This window comes from Mycetomoellerius zeteki, unplaced genomic scaffold (genome assembly GCF_001594055.1).
Source record: "Mycetomoellerius zeteki isolate Tzet28-1 unplaced genomic scaffold, Tzet1.0 scaffold35, whole genome shotgun sequence".
NCBI lineage: Eukaryota > Metazoa > Arthropoda > Insecta > Hymenoptera > Formicidae > Mycetomoellerius > Mycetomoellerius zeteki.
In genome coordinates this window covers 1,965,026-1,984,393 of record NW_017257338.1, presented here as the reverse complement: position 1 = coordinate 1,984,393, position 19,368 = coordinate 1,965,026, and the positions used below count along the sequence as shown (strand labels likewise).

The 19,368-nt window shown below is 36.7% G+C and overlaps 1 protein-coding gene across 1 annotated transcript; it reads right to left on the bottom strand.

Moving 5' to 3' along the window:
- Positions 1–2,750: 2,750 nt before the first annotated feature.
- Positions 2,751–5,341, bottom strand: LOC108725525 (putative trypsin-6). Its single transcript, XM_018452579.1, has 7 exons — positions 5,251–5,341; positions 4,627–4,736; positions 4,475–4,569; positions 3,974–4,124; positions 3,784–3,894; positions 3,552–3,701; positions 2,751–3,033 (listed from the first exon to the last, which is right to left on the bottom strand). The coding sequence occupies exons 1-7, from the start codon at positions 5,339–5,341 to the stop codon at positions 2,782–2,784; spliced, it is 960 nt and encodes a 319-aa protein (XP_018308081.1). The 3' UTR covers positions 2,751–2,781.
- Between the last annotated feature and the right edge of the window lie 14,027 nt (positions 5,342–19,368).

The window sequence follows — 19,368 nt, the reverse complement described above, 5'->3', positions numbered from 1 at the left end:
TCATCCGTCTCCTGATTTTATACTTTATTTTCCTCTCCCTGTATCTCGTCTCCCATCTCTCCTTCGCACACCCACGATCGCTTCACGGGCATCGATCGCGAGCCTACGCGGCCCTGAAATCCCTGCGAAGAGAACGTCTCGGGTTTCCGTGCGGATTAACTTTCGGAAACGGAAGCCTGTCTTGGAAGATTACGATCACGCGAGCCAGAAGAAGTCGAATTTTCGTATGAGAGCACGGTCAATACTATGCGCCGATTAAAATGCATCTTCTACGAGGACATAATAAGATGCGCTATTTTGCATTCTGGAATGCGTTCGCAGTTATACGAGATACAATTTTAATTTGAACAATACAAAAAGGATAATTTTACTGAAAACTCTAAAATTTTGCTGGATATAGATTTGAAAATAATTTTCTTGTAATATCAAAATAATTATGTATGAAACTAAAAAATTAATATGCAAAAAAATTTTGCTTATTAAAAAGTTTTAAATAATTTTGATATTTTAGTAATCTGTTTCCAAAATTATTTCCAAATCTTCAACAAAATTTTAGATCTTACAGCAAATTCCGTGCAGTTTTCTATTTTATATCATATAATCGCCTAGAATATTGGAGAACAGTCAGATGAAATTGACTACTGTTATTATTTAACTCAATTACCTTATCACTTTTAAATATCTATAATCTGTCATAGAAATTTCATAGAAAATGTCATAGAAAAAACGAACAATAACATTCAAAGATTTAGCACAAGTTATTCTTAACGCGACTTTTTAGGAATTTTCATGAAAACAGATTTTTATCTTTAATTTCAGCACTTAAAAAAAACATTTTTTAAAAAAGGACGATCAATTTTGTCGAATAATTACATCGGCGTTTTCTTTTAATTAGACGAAGGCAATTCAATTTCCATAATCCGCTCCGTACGCATACACAAATATTACGCGCGCGAAATTTATATCCGATCTAAAAGAGCCGCCAAGAGTCCTCACATTTCTTTGAAGGTACTGGTCTCGCTCACAGAATTTAATACTGGTGCAGCAAAATCAGCAGACGCGGCAAAGGAGTCGCACGATTCGCGAATACACCGTGGACGTTTCCCTATCTTGGCAGCGAGCAATCTGCTAATACATTTCTCGAGGTATCATTCGCCGTGTATTAAGTGGAATATGAGCTTTTTGCGCGTCTGCTGCTTGCTGTTTGAGATCAAAGTGGATACATCGTCTGTTCCTTTATCCTTTCTCCGCCTTTCTTCTCTTTCTTTTCTTTTTCTTCCCATCTCTTCGCTCAGAAAGCTATGAAAAATCATTAATCCTTTCATATCTAACAGAATATACATGTGTTCTGTAAAAAAGATGAATCGATAAATATTCTTTACAGTGTGTTCATGTTAGGAAAGATGAAAAGTTAAAAAATTTATAAGTTATAAGATTTATTGCTTACACATATCTTGATAACACATATCTCTATGTATACATCATACATTTCTGTGTATAAAAAAAAATACAAATAGAGGAGATATTAAACTCGTTAATTGCATTAGAGATCATTAAGCAATTAATAATGTTATCAGTTATAAATTCAACACGCTACATTTAATATGTTTGCTGCATTGTGGATAATTGATGATTTAAGGAAATAAATTTTGCAATATAATAATGATTTATAGACAAAAAATTAAAATATTATTTATTAAATTTTAATAAAAATATATGTTAAAGAGACGTTTAACCCTTGAACACCACATTGGGTTACGATAACCCAGTCCGTTTGAAAAAATGATTTTTTTTTAATTTAAAAATTTCTTTTTTCTTTTTTTTCAAAATATCTTGCTTACCGGAAGTTTTATGATATTCTTATCTATATATTCTTTTTCCTTACTATCTGTTGTATCGATTAAAAAAAAAAGTTACAATTGATGTATTAGATCTCGGGATAAAAGCAAAAGAAGACTCAGGGTTACCGTAACCCATGTGAAATCAGGTGGCGAAAAGTGTGGTGTTCAAGGGTTAAAATAAATTATGATTTCTTTTTATCTTATTTTTTATTGTTTCAATTAAAATAATAAGACTTATTTGCTAAATTTTATTACTTTACTAATTATGTGTATATTTATAGAACAAATAAGATAATTTCTCCCGATAAGATTAACAAATATATGCAGTAAGATTAAATATGTTCTGTTTTATTATCAGAGATATCGACAATTTCATGGTTGATGGCTTATCCGAAGTATTACTGTTCAAGTATCACAGAAATTTTCAAATATGCTTCAAAGTGCATAGCTCTGTCAAAACAATTAAAAATGAAAGATGAAATAAATTAAATTAACAATAAATTTTTTAAGATGAAGTCCTAACATTATAAACCAACAAATCTTAAATATTTCTGCATGATTATTTAAAATTAATTTTTTAAGATGTAAATAAGTATTGTAAAAGCAAATGCAGCAAACTTCATCAACTATCAAAATAAATAATTAATGGAGAATAATTTATAATTAAAAAAATTATAATACGATATTTATTTAAATCTCTAAACGCAATTATTTCAATCATAAAAGTATTTATTTTATTAATTTTAAACTTTACCTGTTTCACAAGATATTTCACTCATCAAAATTGTATATTGCTACACAGCAGCATTATAAATACGCTTGTAAACTCTAGTATTATCACATTACTCATAAAACTATCCTTTGTTTAATAATATTTTCAAATATACATATTAACATGTGTCAACAGAGGGAATTTCTCTGTTTGTCTCAACTTCAAGATCTAGATGTAATTGATAACAGTACAAAAAAGAAAGGAAAGTATCGCGATCATCTTTGACGCGTTGTAATTTTCAGCGCCGGCGTGATAATTTTCATTTCCGATTTTCATTACATTTGTGTCATTTAATATCCAGTCCAAATAATGAAAAACATCTGTGTATACCCCAGGTAATAGTGGTTCAGCACACTCTTGGCCACCGGAAACAATACCGGTCAGAATACCATTGCAGACCATTCCGCCTCCAGAATCACCCTGAAAGATTTGAAAAATCGTAATATCGGCAATTCATAAATCACATTGTTATGACTGTATATATACGTAAATAAACACGGAGAAAATTTTATATTAAGTTTTAATACAATTTTAAATTACGTTTTACTATGTCTATTTTCAAATGGACCATTACAACAATGTTCCGACATAATTTTTACTATGGTAATGCTAATTTTATCACATAAATAAAAAATTTTTGTTAAACCAGTGCTTAAACCATGAAAATTTTTACTATGGTACGCAAACAAAATTTGCTAGGTATATATTTTTTATTATCTTTACAATACTAACTTTTATTCAACAAGTTTTGATTTTGTAATAAAAAATTTTTACTATGAAAAAGTGTAAAAATTACGTTATATTATTGTTTTTAAAAAAATGGCTACAAGCATTTAAACTTATAATTACATGATGGTCCACAACTTCTACCACATTATAGTAATTTTAAATATAAAATTTTCTCCGTGTAGACATAAATGACTAAGAGAATACGTTACTTGGCAAGCATCCCTTCCACCCTCTAAATAACCGGCACAAAACATTCCCGGTGGTAGATCCGTTACGTTTTTGAGCAGTTTGCGACATTCTTTTTTGCTTCGAATAGGTAGATCAACGTACATCAAATCGGAAGACACTCTCGGGACTCCCTGAAATATTTCAAACGTTTTTTAGTGGTTCTTTAGTTGAAACAAATTTTCCTGTGGTCAAAGTATTTCGCTATATACTCACGACTATCGTGTAACCCCAACCAGCTATTTGGCAAATAGTATTAGGTACCGGTGGGCGTCCTGACAAAGGTATACTACGAACTCCTGGAGTAAACGTAAAGGGTGTCGATAACTAAAAAAGATATAAATTGCCTTTATTCTGAAAATGCGGTAAATAACGGTTGATTGATAAAATTGTTTTATCATTGTACTTTCAAAACGGCAACGTCATTATACAAATTTTCTAAATTGAACTTTGGATGAATTCTGATATTCTCTACGCCTTTTTCTTGTCGCTTCGAAGTTTCGTACAGCTTTATTACTCCTCCAACCACAATAATTGTCCATGGTAGTATAACGTTTCTATGTAATTAATAGCTCCGTTTATTTCTATTTAGTAATGATTTAGTTTAATTTAATTATAGACATAGACATTCTTTTTGAGTGCTTTTTATGTACTTCTATGTATAATGTAAATTAATTAGTTTATCGATATTTCATGTAAAGAATCATTTTCCAAAAAGATAACATAGATAATGTTGATCAAAATACATTAGAGATCAGTGAGATATCGTTAATTAATTTATCGCAAACATTTTCTAGAAATTAAAGACGCAACGTTAGCAACAGTTAAAGTAACGAGATTTACAATTCCATTTAAGATGTCTGTTGTCAATAATGATCAAGATATCTAGTTGAAATAATTGACTTACCCGTACACGCAGTGACCTGCAGTTAAGACTAGAGAGGCGCTAATCAAATTTCCACCGCAAAAATGTTTTTTGTTCCAACTGCGCATTAAAGATACCTAAAAATAATATTCTTCTCAGATACACGTTAAATTAAAATTACCAAAAAATATTACCTGATGAGGGAATTGCTTTAAAGCAGCCTTTGTACCATTAATTATGCGACTAGGTAATCCAATAGACTGCAGGCTTATTCCAGAAGAAATAGAAAGGTCAGTTGGCGAGCCTTGATATACAAATTATAATCGTCATTATCGTTGATGGTGCATATTATTTCGTGCTGTCGCAAGATAAAATCTAAATTACATGAAAAAATGGATTTATCGAGAAGAGCGAAATTTATAGCGACTCGGAGTTATTGTAACATGAATAATGAATTGAACAATGAATTAGGTATTCGCATTATTTGTCACGAATGTAAAAATTATTTTTCGAAGCGTACACGATTTGCACGATAATTATCAGTGAGCTTAATGAAAAACTAATTAACCATCGCAATTTTATCCAAGCGTGATTAATGTTCTATCAACTCCGCTCTTGCGAGCGCACGACGCACGTATTTCAATTCAATAATGCATACTAATGTATCATGCAAAATTGCCTGTTGCCCACATCCTGAATCTCTCCGGTTTCAAAAACAAACAGCAATAATCAGAAACACACGCGTTACACTTTTTTGTTATTCACGAAATCAGTTTTGAGCTCGAGATGCATGTAATCTCTTCTCTTTTTACACTTACTGTGAACGAAACACGGAATCGTCAGAAGCACTAATAGATACATTAATAACATAGCCCGCATTATTCTCCACGATTCACGAAGGTTCATCATTTAGCCGCTACCCACAGATTGTCTGTCGCTGTCAATTGCGAAGTATAGAAAAATTCGTTATCGGACCGTGGCAGGGCAGAGCCTTCATTGTAGCTTTGTCCGTTATCGGTTATCGGTTATTATCTCGGATTAATTGAGATTGTGGATTTCGTGTCGACTATATACTCATAAAAATTCCTCTATTACCGCAACTCTCGAATTTTTTTCTTAATTGCTTTATGATCATTTTATAACCTCACACTTTGCTAGTTTTATTTTCGATAAATTTTACCAAAAAATTTTGGTCGCCGGGATATTTTGTTCTGATATCAATTTTAATTGATTCGTGAATGTTCCTTTTAACTTTTTATTAAAATTAAAACAGAATTTCTACGATTACGATGTAATAAGAAAAGAAGAGGAGCAACGATATCAGTTCATAAAAAATTGTACCACTATGTATGCAAAATTGCGGAAATACTGATAGCGGTTTGAAACGATACTCGCCACGTCGAGGGATCAATGAGCAAAGCCACGAGCGCGACAATTCTTCCGGAAGTCGATGAAATTACCAAAGAGGCTAGATGAAAATGTCCTGGAATTGGCAGAATTTTTGAATTCCATCGCGGAGCCGGACGAAATATCAGACATCAACGACAAGGGATAATGAAATTCCGGAACGGAGGCTATTTCCGGCGGCCAACTGCAGCGGCCGGCTGCAGGATATTCATCGAAGACAGCGCTAAACTGCGAGTTGTGCAAGTATCCAATATGTAAAGTGGTTGGCCATTCAGTTCAGCCACTATCGACGTAAATTACCGGGATCGTTGTTCCTTCCTCTACCCTTCCTCTTCTTCTCTTAACAACATGTGATGAGAGATCGGGTACCATTGAAAAGATAAGGAACGACATGGATATGAAGGAGAAGAGAAAAATATTTATCCACATTAAAAAGTGGAATAGACTTCAAAGAAAACTTATTGAAGACATAAGAAAAATTAATAGATTAATGTAAGAATAGAAAAAGAAAACTAATAACATGGTTAAGTTAAACGTAAATTAATCTCTGTTTTCTGTAGATATTTTGCTTAAAATCTCATTTTTTTATCATTGAATGTGCGAATGCATTTTCATTTCCATTTCTATCTAATACTGTTGTTCAAAAATATTCATTCAAAATATAAAATTAAAATCTTGTTCTTTAGTTTAACTTTTTTGTTTTGCATTTTTATATCACATCATTCCTAAATTTTATATTTAAATATCGAGTAAAAACATTTTTGCAATTGAAAGTTCGAGCAATATTTATATATATATATATATATAATTATACTTAATGTATAATACATACATTTCATTATTTACGAATATAATTACAAATACACAAATCTCTTTTCTCCAATTCCTATAATCTGTGTTCATATTTAATGATAATACATATATGTTTCCCTCAGCTACAAATATAATATTACATGATAAATTTAAATAATTCCATTTGAAATTACAACAGAAAAAGTAAATACTTATTACATTAGCTCGATAAAGATGCAGCGAAAATAAAAGATACATTGCGAATTACGTTCATGATGTTCTAAATATAAATGAAGAGGTATCTCGAGGATAATGAGAGATTCAAATTCAACGATACGACAACGGGGAGACAGAGGAAAGGGGGGATCGGAGAAACATCGCCGAGGGGGAGCGGGACAGAGTGTATAGGGCTGATAGGAGTCGCCATTACCCATCCCCGTGTTAAACCACCCCCGCGACACGCAACCCCTGTGTACAATCTCCGTGTGTCCAACGGACCCGTTGAGGAGCCCCGGGCGTTGCCGCAGAATCGCCATTCGATCGGTCCACTCGGAAGCATGCCGCAATCGTGGGTGTACATACGCACCGGATGTACTGTTCGGTTTAATACCAGCTTGGGGTGGTACCCGGCTGGGACGGCGAGCTAACAGAGACCGACAAGCTCGTAATTTAGTCCTCTCCCGGGTGCAGGTAACGCGCGCGAACGAACCCTTCCTTTTCGTTTCGTAAACTACGCGCTTGCCATGATATGCAGGTAGGAACATCACGAACGGCAAATCAGATTTATCCGCGAGCGTGTACCAGTCGTAGCGACTATCGGGCAACAATGCGGTAACAATACGAAATCCACGCACGCGAGTAGCATCCCGGGTTGAAAGGGATTCGCGTATCTATGCACGTGTACAGCAGGTATGCTTTTGATGTATCGATACTTTATCGCAATCACGGCTAATTAGTAACGCGCGTCGGGAGAATGGGAAGATAAATAAATGATCCAACCGACGCGCTTTGAACACATCTCTCTCGTACCTCTATTACGCGATATATTGTGTATGCCATGAAGAAACGTAGCATGATTCACGAATTGGAAAATTGTTCGAACTTAAGTCCCTTCTACAATTGCGTAAGAGTTGTTGTAAGTGGTGTAGTTGTAAGAGTTGACCAATTACAGTCAAATATGAGGAGAATATTCGATTGTGATTGGAAAATTCTACAACTACGTTTAAACAATTGTAGAATGAGCTTTAGATTTAATAAAACCCATACAATATCATTTTTATATGAACCAAATATGTACAAGAATTAAATGACAAGCAGTCTTCTCAAACAAAAAAAAAACCTTTGTCATATCACTTGGTACAGCATTTATCACGTTGATACAACATGACATCAAATGTATCATTTCTAATAATACAATCATGTATTCGAATTTCAAATCGCTATTATGATCATTAAACTCTCAATAGCCTGGTATTCTTCCGAAACACACTGTAGATGTGCATGCGTGAATAGATGCGTGCATAATGCACACGCAGGCGGAGTATTCAAACAATTCAATGAAATGTATATTCAAGCGAAATTTAAATCTCATCTTGATTTTTCATAGCTCGTTTCCAAACGGTGTTTCGTTCTTCCCCTGTGCTTCCTCTTTCTCTCTTTCTCTCTCAGTCTCTCCTGTATCGTTTTATTCCGGCGCAATCTCCCTCTCTATCTCTCTTTTCTCCTTCGATCGTCCACGCCCGCCGCCGCTTGATCTCACTCTTTCTTTCACCTCTCTTTCACTCTGAGGTAGCTTTCCTTCTGGGTTGGGACGTGCCACCTCTTCTTCACTTCTCCCAGCCGCGTCGCGGAATCATTCTCGATGGAACCGTGGATAATGTTTATTAGACGTAATGATAAGGAATGCTACCTGCAGCCGATAGTCACGATTGTGCTAACGCAGATGGCGAAGTTGTATTCCTCGGACTATTATTTAGTCACGGAAAGCGAGCGCAATTTTGCATTGCTAGTATCGCCGCATCTCCGCTTTAACAGACCCGCCGCAGTCATCGATTCTCGTTTGCCGGTCGTATTCATTAATAGTTTATCGGATCATTTATTATGGTTTTGTCATATTCCATAAACGATTTATCGTTAAACTTGTGAATTTATATCTTCAACGCCTATTTCATTCTCATAATATACCATGTAACAATCGTACTAATTTCACCACATGACTACAAATACAGTATATAGTATGCACATGTATAGTATATACAAATTCACATGAAAATCTTTATAAGCCTTTATTACTTATTGGTTATGTTTTTTTATTGTATTTTCACATGTACAGTCCAATAAGATGCTTATTCTAATTTCACCAGTGATAACACAATCGATAAAGTTTGATTTCGTCGACATCATTGATATTACAGCTTCATATTTTGTATTATCCTAAATTAATATAATAGATAAATATCACACATATCTTATCACATCATTTATCAATTTTCATCTATTTTAGTCGCTACAGGATTGACGAAGAAATATGTATTCGCGCGTGATGCACCGGAGTGCAATTCTTGCTGCCAGACAAGGGCGACCTTGGCGAAGTAGCGAATCCGCGTTTCTATTCATTCGTTCCCTCGGGGAGGCACCGTTCCACATCACGGAGAGATGAGGATGATAACCTTGACTGCAATGCAGCCAGTTAAAGGGCCGTTCAAGGACTACCAGACGGTTCCCGGGTCTATCGTCTGGTCGCCGCTACGCTTCGCCAAATGGAGAGACTCCGACGGGACGAGGCCCTTTTCCAATTTCACGCGAACGCGGATCGCGCTTCTACACTCGGAAAATTACATGGCCTGGCACTGAAATACCAGACTACGCGGCGTGTCTCAAATGCGCCGCGTGCACTTCATCCGCAATGGTCTGTGAAACGGAGAGAAGAGGCGCGGCGCGACGCATTAATAGAGATTCCTGAACGATGCCGCTCACGGCAATTCAAATGGTATTTAAAGAGGGTCGAGTTTAAATCAAGCGGATTATTACGTATCCGTACTATACTTACCCGCGGTTACTTCTTCCGAGGTTACTTCGAAGAGATAATCTTAGCGGAAGATAAAATTCACGAGATTCTAAAGCAGTGAGATGTTCCGGTCACGAAGTAAACTGATCGTATTTTTTTTATGAAATTACTGTATTAACCTTTGGATGCATAAAAGAACTTTTCAAGATCTCTTACAATATTTACTTTCTTATACCTTTGTGACAGTTTCTTTTTTAAAAGTAAAATTTCTAAAGAGACTTTAAGGCTAGCTTTCTACAGTAGTCAATTTAAAATTATCGAGATTATTCTCTTATTTACATTTTTGCAAAACTTATGAGGAAAGAATCATAAGAATTAAGAGCATTTATAAAAAAGATATTATTTAATGAATAGAGCAAAAATCTAAGAAGATATCTTCGATAATCGTTTTTCTTTTTGGTCATCTCAAGTTAAGGAAAAAAATATTTGTGACTAAAAAGTTTTTCGAAAATTTTCTAATCGTAAAATAAATAAAAAATAATGAAACTGTAAATTATTATAATATTTTTTACAACAACGACTTCGCTGAATTTTTGTATCGCATACATTTCACATGATTATTGATATCGCTTGCTCTCAGACAGTTTTTTCTAAATTCCATACCTAATAAATATATCGCTGGCTGCGCAAACTAAGATGAATACGCGTCACGAATAAGAAACGTCGACTCCAATGGCGTCTTACTCCGAAGTTAACTCTCTCGTACAATATTCGCGCGTCTCATTCGACCTTAACCCTCGGTGTGGTGAATTTTTTATGCGATTTGTTCTCAAATGCCTCCTCGAAGCTTTTCTTGGCTGACACGAGTGCGAGTGACGTCTACTCGAGCTGATGGCAGAGTATTTTTTTCCCTTTCCTTCCTTCCTTTTCGAGGTCGAAATTGAGTTGCGCGCCTTTCCTTAGATTTCTTTCTTGGCAAAGTGGCCCACGTATGTCGCCTTGAAGGAAATTATGCCAAGCCGTCATTGTCGGTGCCATTACCGATCAACACTTCGTCGCGACAACTCTCTTTCCTCCTCTTTTTCTTCTTTCTTAAGTTCCTCTTAAAAAAACTGGCGTTTCGCGGTTCAACCAAACTGCATATCGCATCACGGTGAATCACTATCCTTCACGTACAAGCAAAAATAACGCTTACGTATCCTACAGAATCGACGGCCGCAAAAAAAAAAATGATATCCCGTCGGCGATGTCGAAGATAACGTTCCAATTAGAATATCTCAGATATCTTCGTCGTGGAATTCTCATTATCTCGAGCACCCCGCTGGCACGTGTAATTTCAAGATAGCAGGAGAGCGCGATCTCGTTGACGCAGCATCCAGATGCAACGTCTCTCATAGCTTAGCGCAGTTATAGAGGATACAGAGTCATATATGTATGAGGCGTATCATGAAGATATTTCGTAGTATTAAGCAATTTAAATGACATAGTTATTACGATTATAATTACTATAGTAAAATTAGCATTTTCATATATCAGTTATAGCGTTTAAATGCAGCTCTTTCTCTTTAAAGTTACTTTAACTTAATTAGTTTTTATGACATTCCGAAATCCATGGCAACGAAATTATAGGACTTTTATGGGATTATGCACGGAGACCATTATCCGCAAAATGTTAATAATACGGATTTTATACGGTTCACTACCACGTAGCGTTTTACGATTTGCACAGATAAAAATGTAATCGTTAGAAGAGTTTCCTGGATACTTTCGTGGCAGACTTTGAAAGCATTGCTATGAAATAACGTTTAGTCCGCGTCCCGTTAATGGCATGCGTTTCTTGCGACTTGGCACCTTTAACCCTTTCGCCAGTAAATTATTCATGATATTTATGCTTAGGATTTCTCGCATTTGCGTTTTTTTTTTTTTTACAAACGTATCTTAAAATCACATATTTAATTTCGCATGTTACGCAGTTAATTACACGGTTAGGTATGCATCATTCTATCGTATCTCAAGAACAAACGGAATAAATCCCGGCAGAAGAGATGCACGAGCCTCAAAGTCACGGTTATTCTATCCAAGCAGACATAACGCAACGTAATAGCGTGCCCATCCTGCTGTATTTATGCATCGCACTGTTAGATCGTAATCTCTTTCTCAGGTATATATTCAGTGATATTCTCTTGCAATTCATCAGTAGAAAATATGCACTTTGTGGACCAAACGTAACACTTATATAAATCACGAAACGTTCATAATGTGATTAAAGTGGAATACGTAATAGGAAAGGAATTGAGAGTAAGAAATGTGCGATAATTACTTACGAAAATTAATTTATTGCCAGAACATGAGCGGCGATGTTTTCGGCGCCTTCATGCGAGCCAATATTTTTCGCCGTTTACAGCTGAGTAAACCGAGACACGCGATGCGGTTCATGGGACCGTGGCCAGCTCTCGTGCATCGCCGCATTCGCCCGCAGCCATGGCAACCACAGTCGTGCTCTTCGTGTTACATAACCGGGAGCCTGTGCAGCCGTGACCTCGATCCCAGTCGGTGACTTCGTCTTCGACCACGACCGGTCTTGTGCCGGGGCACGTTCATGCCCCCTTACCAGCACGTTTCTCTCCTCCCATCCATCGCTGCCGCTGCCGCAGACACTACCACTACCACCATCATCGCGAAGACCAGAACCAGACGCCTCTTGGCTCGAACCACCCACAGACAAAACAACCACCTTCCACGATGGCCACGACCTTTTCGCCGGCTCCTGCACAGCCCGTCGTTCGACTCGGTATACGGCATCTTGGTTTTACGTAAGAGGCTCGAGGAGCGAAATTCATCTGAGGATTTCCATTTTGCGATGCTTACGTCACCGTTCCTTGCTTATGACTTCGAATGCAAACCAGTGTTGCACACCGAAGAATCGAGATTCCAAGATATTATTCGTCTGAAGAAAGCACAGTTAAGGAGAAGGTCCTTGTACGCGAAATGGACGGTGTAATCTTTACATTTGCAAGGTAAATGTCGCGTCGCGATTTTACTCCCACGATATCCACGATCGTTCGGACAAAGTAGCTTTCGTTGAATCCAGAAGGGATTATACACGGCAATCGGTCTCGCCAATTTTTATAAAGATCCTTCCGCGAGAGAAGAATAGCGACTCATCCGAATACAGCTGTTTTTATAATAGAATCCTCGAGATGCATGACGTGCCTTATGATCGTAAGTGTCCATATGGCAATCTTTTCTTCTTTGTTGGCCGGAGTAATGTTCGACGTGGGTGCGTGTACGGGCAATTTCCTTGATGATGCGTGTCTAAGACGGAAATATCACGATCGCAATATCAATAATAGCATAGGCGCCAGCATCTGTAGAATTCCCTAATGGCAAATTGAAATTCATAACTATAATACCTTTCACTAATGCTGCTATTTTTTATATTATGTCTTTATGAGAAGAAAAAAATTACAGGAAATAAGAAAAACATTTGAATATATCAAACTATGTTTAGAATTCATCCTCTACAGCACAAAATATTCCAGCAATATTATTTTGAAAGATTGCAATATTTCATAAAACATTGCTGCAATGTTGTAGCAATATTCCTATGTCCGCAAAAATAAAATATTGCTGCAATATTTCGTGTTGTAGGGGATGTTATATTTTGCGTTATTTTTTGTTATGTACGGTAAGTGGCACAAGAGTATTACATCATAATGTAAACTTAAAATATAACTTGAACGTTTAATATACCTACTCTGTTTCTTTCAAAAAACTGTTAATAGCGCTTTTGTACCACTGTCTGTATCAAGTTAACATTTTAGCGTCAAATGTACATTTCAATATAAATATAGATATTTTTTATCACGTTCTGGCATTAATAATATTGAAGAAACAGATTTTCTCTACCTTTATGGACAAATCGATATTAATAATGCAAGTGTTCTTCTTCTGTTATTGTTTGGAAGGCAGTTCTTATCTACCTTTTTATAGGTGGGACGGGTAATGGTTCTTCTACGAATCATCTCAATTTCCGTCTTTTCCAGCGCTAATTGAACGTTTCAATCTCCTCGAAACATAAGCGACATTGTTCTCCACGTTTTTACATTAGGCCGAATGCTTTGCTTTGTCGCGCTACGGAAACGTCGCTTGTCTTCTCTTCGACGTTTCCCAACTTTCTTCGACAACTGAAAAAACCAACCCTTGTTTGTAGACGTCTGGCGTGTATTATAGATAATTCGTCAGTGTAGGATGAACGACGTGTATGATTTCCCAATATATATATTATTGGAATTTTATATATAATATATATTCCAATAGAGAGAGTTGCCAATTCTCAAATCTGTGATGCATTGATGCACAAAACTAACAACGCAGAGTAAACGTGCAAAATGTATATAAAATTGTTTCACATCGATGAATGTCAAATCAGGAATATGTTGTCGCTCTTTGATACTATCATTTTGATAAAATTGGTTTTTATAAATTTCATATTCGATAAAATTTAATGAACGTAAAAATATAAATGAAAGCAAAAAAGGACTATTGCATTAAAAAACGACTGTATTAATACTAAAAATTAAAAAAGTAAAATTCGATATATAATTAAATACAATTAATTTGTAATCTTGTACAATTGAGATATCATGATTTAAAGGAATTAGCTGCGATTTATCGAACCAAGATGCCTTTCCTACAGAACAGACAATCGTTTTGAGAAATTGCTGATGATAAGAACTTGAGTATAAACGAAAATGTATGATGGTCACATAAGCTGCTCCCCATTTCGGAATCGTATATAGGTACCAGACTCGCGCAAATACTCATTCAGGCGCAGCCTCCTTTATGCGAGATACTCCGAGAATATCCGAGGTACAGCGATACTGCTTATTGTCCCTGTATTATGCCATAATAGAATCACTTTGTTATGGCAGGGCGATTACGTTCTCCATGTATCGGTTGACGTTATACGCGTTGAATCGTTGTGTATTCTCAGACGCAATAGTTTCATAACTTCGGCTACAGATAGATATAATCAGTCCAAATAACACTTCCCCATGATTTCGCAACAACTAATCTGTAATCTGCGATATTCTCGACCACCCAGAAATGACACATATAATATTCTTGTTATAATTAAGGTTGGTTACATCGCGATTTTGTTTCGATCCATTGTAAATTTAACTTCGAATGTCTCATCCTCTCTTATCAAAAGTCCCAATAATTACAACAAATTTTTAAATATCTCTTTGTAATTTATGTTATTCTTCAAAAAAAGTCAGAATTATTGTCGTGTATAGCTATGGCGTACGGAAAGTTTCTCAAGATCCTGAAATAAGAAGTGCAAATTAATGCCTTAAATTGGTGCTTATTAAGTTCGTATTTAAACGTTACCATGTCGGCGTTTCACGGTACAAGAATTTAATTGCACACTCTTCACCGCGACAGTGCCGCAAATGAAATGATAAATAAGATATGCGATAGTGGGACGAAAGTACCGAAGCGCGAATTGCACACCGGTTGCAGGTGCATCCGTACCAAAATGGCACCGAAGATCTTATCTCTATAGATCACATCGCATAACGACAGACAGCGACAGACAGTAACAAAGAGGAGAAAGTCCACCAGGGGTGAACGAACGGAATATGAGTCGGTCGAATCCGAAACTGCATCACGGTATTTTCGAAAGCTCTTGGCCCTGTAATTAGTCATGCAACGAGCATAGTGTTTTTCACAACGCAAGTGCACATCAAGCAGCGCCTACGTAGCAATCATAAAAAATGATAACGTTATAATAAACGATCTCGCACTGTGATGACGCATCTTTCTCAAGCCTCCTCTTCATAAAGCATCCTTTATGAGTTTTTAAGCGATTTACCGATCGATATCTCCCAAGCCTTCTTAATTTTTAACGAGATACATTCGTTAAAAATGTTTCATATTCATTTTGAAGAGAAGACATTAATAATTGAATATTATTTCACACATTTCTTCTATTATTCCCGTGATATTTGCTCACATAAAAGTGCATAATAATAATTTTGACATTCCGTTCCGTGCCTGCGGTTTTTCGCGGCCGAACTCGCGTAATACTCGCCACGTTGGCGAATCTTTTTTCATTTTCGCCGGATAGCGGTGTCCACGCGAGTTTTATCCGAGGAATCAGACTGTGACGAACGCAGGGAATTTCATCCGGTGGCACGTAGAAACGAGGATCGAACCGGTGCAGTGTATGGGAATAATACGATGTGCCATTAGCGTAATTTAATATAGCAGCGTCCCTCGTCCAGGAAATATGCGATACCACTGCACGTCACCACGGCAGAACATGATTATACATGATTATTGGACATTTTTTTGGTGGGTGTGATCGTTATCTTTCCTGGCACAATAATTAGCGCGAAACCTTCTATCAGCGCGGGAACAATTATAATTATATAAATTAATACGCCGTTTCTCATTGGAGAGGGTGCATAATGATTGCCTCATATTCGCGCGCGTTTGATGTTGAAATAAAATTGCAAATCTGACGAATTTATACCGATTAATTGAAGAAACTGTGCGCGCGACATGATAATTGATTTGCTTCCTATAGCAAGCTGCGAACGATCCGCTGTTGCCAATGACGACCTGGCATGTAGATATATGGCATTCATACAAATGCATACATAAATCTACAACTGTCGGCGTCACGAATGTCGACGGCTGTTGGATTTGTAAAGCAATCAGACGGACCTCGAGAGGGTGTTATTTGTTCCAATTTATTTGTTCCTCCTAAAAATTATCATATCCTTCTGTGCGACGTTTTCTCGACAACGTTCAATTATGCAACGTTATATGCGAATTACCTCGTACTTCAATGAATCGCACGCAAATCTATTGATTTTTGTGCCATGAATTATTTCCGAAAGAAATGTGTCTCTGAAAAAATTATTAGATTCAAAATCTTTAGTGTGATATTTGTGATACAATTGATTAAACTTTTATAACTGTCCTGTTATGATGATGAATCATGTTGTGACTATTCAAGTGCACTGAAAAAAATCTAGCAATAATCAAGTCTAAATAATAATTAAACTTTGGTGAAACAATTTCTATTAAATGTTTGATTAATATAATTAAAATCTACTAAACATTAACTTTACTTTTTTAAATATTATCTCACTTTTCTAATTGTTATTAAACAATTAGAAAAGATTGGTTATTAATCCAGTTGATAAGTAACACGTTACTTTAACGCCGTTACTTTGTTGATCGTTATAATAACGATTTGGTAATGACATCATGAATTTTTTATGATGGTAATGCTAACATCAGAGTTAGAAAAGTCAATCGTTACTTGTAATGGATTGAAAAAGTCATTCGTTACCGAAAAAAATAACTCCTAATTTGTAACGCGTTACTTTTTAGTAACGAGTAACGTTACGCGTAACGTTATACGTTATTCGTTATATTTATAACTTTTTCAGTGTAACACGTAATAATGAGAAGTTACTTTTCAAAGTGACTTTTCTAATCTTAGTACAACCTTAGCGTTTAGTTAGCGTTATCGTCATAAAAAATTGCAACATCGCCATTAAATTGTTTACTAAAAAAAAGTAACGACAAAGTAATTGACTGAAAAGTAACGTTTGCAACCCTTATTATTATGTTTAGTAATATTTTATAAATATTGTATTAATATGTTAAACAAAATACATTTAATAGTTATCGAGTTTTCTTTCAGTGTGTGAGTTACATCTCGATTATCAATTTGACGGAAATAGCTCGCGCGTCCCTAATACGCGCGGCCAATTGTACAAACTTACTGTCGTTAGAAGTTGATCGAAACAATAGAAACGTCGTTGCACCTAGTTACACGTAGTACGTAAATCGCCGTAATATCATAAGTAGCAGTGCTGATGATGCCCCGCATACATAATAAACTGGTGCAACATGGCATGCGCGCATGGCAGTATACTCTGCAGCGCACAACGAGCCGGCATTGTGACGATACGTGACGGTCGCGTTTATGCCATAGGGGTGAGCGTAGCCATTAATGTCGACCACATCCAGGGTCATCCCTTTTCCCCTCGACGACAGGGCGAGCTCGTAGCTCGTCCCGTCGCTGCTGCCCTTGCACAATATCACGGAATGCCGGACGCCCGGCTCCTATAATGTAACATGGTCGGTCGTTTATTACGAGGCACGCCATAGAGTCAAGAGCAGAGCGTATAATTGGCAGAGAAGCTATGAGACGCTGAAGAGCACGTATTACGCAAAACACGACCGTGTGCGTACGGACGTGTGCGTGTGCACATGTGTGTGATTCGCGTAAAATGCTTGCTCTGAATTTGATGAAAAAATATTACGAGAGATGAGAGTGCTTTTCATTTCGACTCGCATTTGTAAAAAAAAACAGAAAGAATAGAATTAATTAATTAACAACAGTTCAAAATTTTAAATTGAATTGACTACCGAGGAAAATCTCATATAAGTCCGAGATTTTGTACAATTAATTCGTGATTAAATTTGAGTTGCAGACATAGATAGTTTTACGATTATTTTTAACTAAACCAGAAAAAATAATCATTAGACTGTTATTCTGACGAATAAACGTGTCATGGAGAGTCCCGACAGATTTGCCAGATATTGTGAGCAATTGGATGATTTGCCGATAAAGCTTCTCTCTTGGTACCGCGGATAAGCCGAATCCGACTTGCGGCTTTAATCTCGAAATCGTTCTCTCCGGACGTTCACGTATCGGAGAACGCGATGGAGGTGACCGGTGAAGGCAGATTCGTCTTAATTCACGTGAAGAGCCCTGCGCTCTCGTGAAGTTTTTCCCTGAGTTTAACCCCGGCGAGGGGATTACTCGAGGAAAAGCTCTGGTGAAATTTATCGTCGGGGACTTCGTTAACGTTTGCTGACCCGCAAATGAAAACTTATGCCTCGCATCGTTAATCCGACCACGAATATTACGGGGGAAAGGAGGGGACACAATAATCTTCCTATATTCAAATAGATTGATCCTTTCCCTCCTCCGTATACATTTTATTTGCAATTTACGTACCACGTAAGTCAATTAGATGTCGAACGTAAACAGCTTCGTGTCCGATAGAATTAATTTGTAGACCAACCGGTAGATCAGATTACTGTTCTTATTTCTCCATGTGCGGTATGGAAGTTCGCAATGACGACGAGTAAACGGGAACTACAAATTAAAAACTCGTTTACACACTTCCAGTTTCATATCTCGACTCGCGCATCTGAGCCGTGGAATTTATAACTTTGATATCGTTTATTTTCCAAACGCGCATGACTCCTTATACACTCTTTGCGATTGATTGGGATACGGTAAGTCGTTCTTTAAACGCGAACGAAACTTGTTTAATAAAAGTTGTATCGGCAATCTGCCGTTTCTGGGGCGTACTCGATGCATAATCGATGACTTCAATAGAGCGGCAAATGAAGTGAGAAATCGCGGTTAGTGAGACGCGGGCCAGTTATCTTGGCAACCATTCAATATTTTAGCGGTAATCGGTGAATTTCTGATGGTTCTTTTGTCTGCAAGAAGAGAAATATGGGCGCGCGCATACGGCTCATTGCCGTCGTTGCGAGATCGTCTGTACCAATTAGCACCGGCCGCATTTACGCGCCCGTCTAACGGGGCGCCGCACATCGCCAATAAACCCATCCCCGCATAAAATACAAAACCGATGTCATTAATCTCAATACGAAGTAGTGGGTT

Bases quoted from the DNA above. Each gene is read 5' to 3' on its own strand.
- LOC108725525 (XM_018452579.1), bottom strand. From the start codon at position 5,341: ATGATGAACCTTCGTGAATCGTGGAGAATAATGCGGGCTATGTTATTA. The intron at 4,737-5,250 runs GTAAGTGTAAAA...TTGTATATCAAG, and splicing joins GATTCCGTGTTTCGTTCACA to GCTCGCCAACTGACCTTTCT. The intron at 3,034-3,551 runs GTAACGTATTCT...CAAATCTTTCAG, and splicing joins GTGGAAGGGATGCTTGCCAA to GGTGATTCTGGAGGCGGAAT.